General features: G+C 41.4%; 1 protein-coding gene across 1 annotated transcript; it reads left to right on the top strand.

Moving 5' to 3' along the window:
- The first annotated feature begins 200 nt into the window (after positions 1-200).
- SLC10A5 (solute carrier family 10 member 5) lies at positions 201-3720 on the top strand. The gene has a single exon (XM_055431951.2). The coding sequence runs from the start codon at positions 1307-1309 to the stop codon at positions 2621-2623; it is 1317 nt and encodes a 438-aa protein (XP_055287926.2). The 5' UTR covers positions 201-1306; the 3' UTR covers positions 2624-3720.
- Positions 3721-5816: the final 2096 nt, after the last annotated feature.

The raw sequence follows: 5816 nt of genomic DNA, 5'->3' as shown, positions 1-5816 counted from the left end.
TGTATTGCATTTGAAATATTAACCTACATAAATCAGGTTTTCAGAAACTTATAAAAATTGCTTGGACATTTTTTGAAGAGCAAACGTTTTATGGTCCACAATACTCAATGCGTAACTGTCATTGTTGGATGAGACACAGCGTCGTGATTACACGAAGGGTCTGCTGCAGTGGTTGTATGACCCGAGATTACTAGACCCGTAGGCTCGGTAGTAGATAACTATAATGGGTTTTTTGTTGTCTCGTCTTTGTTTTCCTGCTTAGCATCACAAACCCCTCCTCTTCTCTGGGAAATGGAAAGCATATGTGAGTCTATGGATTGAAGTCCAAAAAGCCTGATACTTTTCCTTGACTCTGGCAGCCCTCAAGCATATGACCTAAGTTGGATCAATTGAGTATCTTTGCCCCTAGCTGTGAACAAGGAGTAGTGTTACAAGGAAGGAAGAAGAGTCCAGAATTAGTCCCAGTGGCCTTCCGTTGCCCCACTGGGTCAGAGTCCAAGTGTCCAGCAGCAGTGGTCCACTAACCAGACTGTTTCTTTGGCCATGGATACGGCTATATGCTTTCTCTAGATTGCCAAGCTATCTGGTAACGACCCAGGAAATTGTTTTTCTACTTAAGGACACCACAGTTTTCAGTTTTTGCCTCACTGATATGATCACTATTTAGAGTTGTGGGAAAACTTATTAGCCTAAGGTTGCTGCAAGGCCAGTTTATGGGCTCTCCAGTTTCCTAAGTAATGATAAAGAGCCACCAGGACTGCGCTCCGGGAGAAAGGAGGCATCTGGCTTGATTACTGTGGTGTGCCCTGCTCCTAGCCCAGGCCCCCAGCACGTGCGTTTAGTAAATTTCTATTTGATTTTGACCTGAATGAATAAAATAATAGTACTCAACTTTAGGCCTTCTCAACATCTATGTAAATTTTTGTATCCTGTCTGCTTTTAGCAAAGGAGGGAACAAAACTCCAAGATGATGGCACTAAGGTGTTAAATTCAGGTAAACAGGAGGCTGTTTTTCCAGGGGCAGAAATGAGGAAGTGAGGGGTGGGGGAGAGCTAGGTTTCCAGGGTGGTAAATTGAACCTGTTAAATGCTGTGTCTTTTAGGCTTCGTAACTGGGTTAAACCGGTTGTGTCACTCCTTAGACAGCTCTGTACTTGTTTGAATAGTACAACAGTCCCTCCTACTGAACTTTGATCCAGCAGAAACAACTGTTACCTAACAACTTCAGACCATCACTGAACACCTGTACGAAGAATGTTCTTCAGTTTAACTAGTTTTGTGTATGTGATTTCTTTTAAACTTTTAAAATGATTAGAAAACTTTTTATTGTCCTGCTTTTGCCGTCTGTGACTCTTGGAGAAGCCAGGAAATCCTTTCTCAGTTTCCTGAACATAGAAAAGACTGAAGTACTGTTTTTCACAAAGATGGAAGAAACTGTCGTTGTAAGGTCAAGTTACAGAGATAAACAGCCAAACTCCAGCTACCTCCTCGTGCAACTGGAAGATGATAAAATGCTCCAAGTGGTGAATGTGACCAAGAGCTTGTCAGATGTGACCAACTTTACCATAAACCTGGTGACGGGTGGCGATGGAGAGACAAATCTGACCATTCAGCTGTGGGATTCGGAAGGTAGGTGTGAAAGGCTCATTGAAGAGATAAAGAATGTCCGAGTCAGAGTGCTCAGACAGAGACAAGACAGTCCTTTCCAGGCATCAAACCTCCTCGGCAGAAACATCCTAATGCTGTTTCTGCCAGTGATACTGTTAAATAAATGTGCGTTTGGTTGCAAGATTGAGTTCCAGGTGTTTGAAACGGTGTGGAAGAGACCTTTGCCGGTAGTTCTTGGGGCAGTTATACAGTTTTTTCTTATGCCGTTTTGCGGATTCCTCCTGACGCAGATTTTGGCCTTGCCTGAGGCCCAGGCGTTTGGATTTATAGTCACCTGCACGTGCCCAGGTGGGGGTGGGGGCTACCTCTTTGCCCTGCTTCTAGAAGGAGATGTCACTTTGGCCATTCTGATGACTTGCACGTCAACATTTCTGGCCCTGGTCATGATGCCTGCCAATTCGTACATGTACAGTAGAATCTTAGGGTTATCGGGTACACTGCATATTCCTACTTCTAAAACTATGTCAACCCTCCTTTTCATCCTCGCACCAATGTCAGTGGGAATAGCCATCAAGCATAGACTACCTGACAAAGCAAAGTTCTTGGAGAGGATCATTAGACCTCTGAGTTTTATTTTAATGTTTATAGGGATTTATTTGACATTCAGCATGGGATTGGTATTTCTGAAAACAGTGAACCTAGAGGTGCTTCTGTTGGGCGTCTTAGTTCCTGCTTTGGGTTTGTTGTTCGGGTACTTTTTTGCTAAAATTTCTATGCTGCCTCTTCCTGTTTGTAAAACTGTTGCTATTGAAGGTGGGGTCCTGAATAGTTTCTTAGCCCTTGCCATTATTCAGCTTTCCTTTTCACAGTCTGATGCAGACTTAGCGTCTGTGGCTCCGTTTACAGTGGCCATGTGTTCTGGATGTGAAATGTTACTGATCCTTCTGTTCTACAAGGCTAAGAAAAGATGTATCCTTAACATAGAAGAAAAAAGAATGAAAAATCCCCCAGTCTAACTTTTAAAGCTTTCCTGAATTTTCCTACTCTGAGTGAGTTCCTGTGGGAGATGCAAAGAATATCTGAGATGATTCCTGCTTTCAACTCACTCAAGATCTGATTGAAAACTTGACGTTAGGGGAGAAATACAGTCATATGTGCCTAACACCCAGTGGACAGTCCAGACTGTTAAGTGTGCAGGAATTCAGAAGAAGGAGACTACTATAGCATTGGATTGGAATATAATACCTTATTATGATATAGCCCAAGTGTTTATGGGAGGACTGCCCTTCCACAATAGGCATTTGGTAACCATTCAGACAGTGAAGGGACATGTAAATTCCTGTTTGAAATCAGTCCGTCTTAAATGCAGCATCTCTGGTCTCCTCGGAGTCCCTCCCTTCACCTCCACCGGAGACGCCGCCATCTGCCCTGGAGCACGGGGTCCTCTCTCCCGCTCTTCTCCCTTCCCCCCTCCTCTTCCCTTCATTACAGTAGAGCTGTCTCCTACAGACAGTCTCCAGTAACGCCTCTGTCGGTCTCCCCTCCATTCTCAGTCCCACTCGTGTTCTGCTGTAGACTGCTGCCTCCCTAAACCTTTCTTCCCCAGCTTTTGGCCTCTCTGTCTACTCTCCAGTCATGTTCCTAAAGCTTAACTTTGACTGTGTGCTTTCCCTGCTGCAAAGCCTTGTCACCTCCACACTCTGTATTCCTCGTGAGGCATTTCCTGCTCTGCTGACTTCAGCTTTCGGGTTTTGTCTCCTCTCCCACTTTTTACGCACAGGCTTTGCTCCAATCAGCAGATAACTGGGCCACTCCTGGCTGTGCCCTTTGTTCACATCGTCCCTGCAGCCTGAGGGGCCCACAGCATCTCTGTCTAAATTTTGACCACTCTCACAGACCTGGCTCAAACACAGGCTTTAAACTAATCCCTGTCAGCTACCGGGAATTGAAATTTCCTCTCGATTTTCATCACAGGTTTTTACATTCATAGTATTCAGCCAGTCTGTCTTGCATTACAGTTCTTTGTGTTCCTAATGCATCCTCCCTATTTTGCTATAAGTCTTGAAACATGCATTTTATAAACATAACATGTAAACAATGCAGTATAAGTTTATATAATAGCATAAACAGAATATGATAATGCAAACTATTTATTTTGATACTTTACATAATGTCTAGCACATTTCCTATGTGCTGATTCAAATAAAGTGTTGAAGCACAGACTAGGGCCCAAATGAATAGTATGCTTGTTTTTATACTGAGTTTTCAAAGGCAATTTTTAGTATCTAGTTTCAGTTTTCACTTTTTTCCAAAGAGAGTGTAGGCATCAAGAAAGAGAAATATCACTCTAAATAAATCTGCTTCCCACATTTCACAGGCCTGTAGTTATAGGCAAGTTACTTAATCACCCTGTAGTACCATTTTCTCATCTAAAACATGGAGATAATAGTGTAAACGCCATCAAATTGTCATAGGAGTTAATTGAGATCTTACGGACAGTATACTTAGAACAGGGTACATGCTCCTCAAGTGTTAGCTGCTATAATTATTTTACCACACTTCAAACTTTGACCCTGGTGTACCTACTATTGTTTTGAAATACCGATCTGATAACTTTAGTGTGGAGGCAGCGCCATTCACCATCTTACAGTGTTAGGGAGCTTTTGTTCAGTTTGCCAACTGACAAGACCATAGTTCTTTTTTCCTTATTTTACCAAATCCAGTATTTGAATACCAAGATTTATCAAAGCCCTGGTTTGGCATGGTGATGGATGGTTATTATTCATTTTATAAAATGATAATTGCCTACATGAAACACTTTACTATGGATGCCATTAAAACAGAAATCTCCACTTAGGGCATTAAATTATAGTTAAGCTTGCATACATTTGACTTTTGCACATTTTCATGAACATATTTTACTGATCGGGAAATAAGAAATTGCCTTTCTAGTTGTACTTTATCCTTAACCTTGTGGCTTCAAACAAGACATTTCTCTGCAGTTCAGTTTTCAAATTTGTAAAAGGAAGAGATTCAGTTGAAGTTTAAGATATTGCTCAAGTCCTATGCCTGTAATTCTGGCATGAAACTCTGGATCATTGACACCATAGACAGTGATGGATTCAGGTTGACAATAATAACCACCCACAGCAGCTGTTTTCTACCAGAGGCAGAAACCAAAATAGGAGTTTCTTGAAGGCAGAGACCACATATTATTATTTTAATTCCTTGTAGTTTTTAACCAATGCCTTTAATCAAGTTGGTGCTCAGAAAACGTTGAGTTAATTAATCATTAATGTCTGTAAAAGTCAATATCATATACTCAGGGGCCAGGTTATGCCTGGGTCTTCATTTCCAGCTCTATCACCGGCGGGGTGACATTGGTCAAGTTCGTTGATCTCTCTGTGCCTAAACTGATGTGGAAAGTGGGGATAATGATAATACATACCTAATGGTATTTTCGTGAGGAGTAAATGAGTTAACATTAGTAAAATCCTCAGAATAACGCCTAACACACTGTAAACTCAGTAATTATTATGGTTACTCTATGCATGTTTGATCTTGCACCTAAAAGCAGACAAATGTGTATGAATGGAACTTGTAATGTATTTCATCTATCTTACAGGTGTATCAGGGGAAGACTGAAATTTTACATGAGAAAGTTTGTCTAATTTAGATGGGGATGAAGTTATTCAAGCTACTTATTTGTTCTTTAAGAATGAGAGACATAAAGCAGGCTACCTAATTTTGAGTTCAGACCAACAACTTGTCCAGCAATAATCAATATCAAGGCTGCAGAGAACAAAGAGCTGTATTTGAGGTGTTTGCAGAACTGTATTTGCAGCTCTAGAGACACAGATTCGGGTAAACCTGAAAGAGTATCATAGGGAGAAAGAGTCAGGAGCTTATCCAGGTGACAGTTACAGGGATGTTCAAGAATTTTGATTGACCTTGATTCAAGAAAGGAAATAATTGTCCTTAAGGGACAGGCTGTCATAAGTCATTCTAGGTTAAGGGCTCAATAATCTCTTGAGTTTCTGGAACACTGGGTAGATGTTCTGGGTGCATGTGTTAAGATATTAAGGTGTATTTGGGCTGAGACATAAATCACACTTCCTTGATGGCATCCTGACTACCAGCTCCATCTTGATTTTCTTTTCACACATTTCACACAGCCATGATTGGTTAGACAAAAGATCCAGGGGTAAA

Source organism: Moschus berezovskii, chromosome 16 (genome assembly GCF_049115385.1).
Source record: "Moschus berezovskii isolate FMDL1 chromosome 16, NW_MosBer_1.0, whole genome shotgun sequence".
NCBI classification, from domain to species: Eukaryota; Metazoa; Chordata; class Mammalia; order Artiodactyla; family Moschidae; genus Moschus; species Moschus berezovskii.
This window is presented reverse-complemented; position numbering and strand designations above follow the sequence as displayed.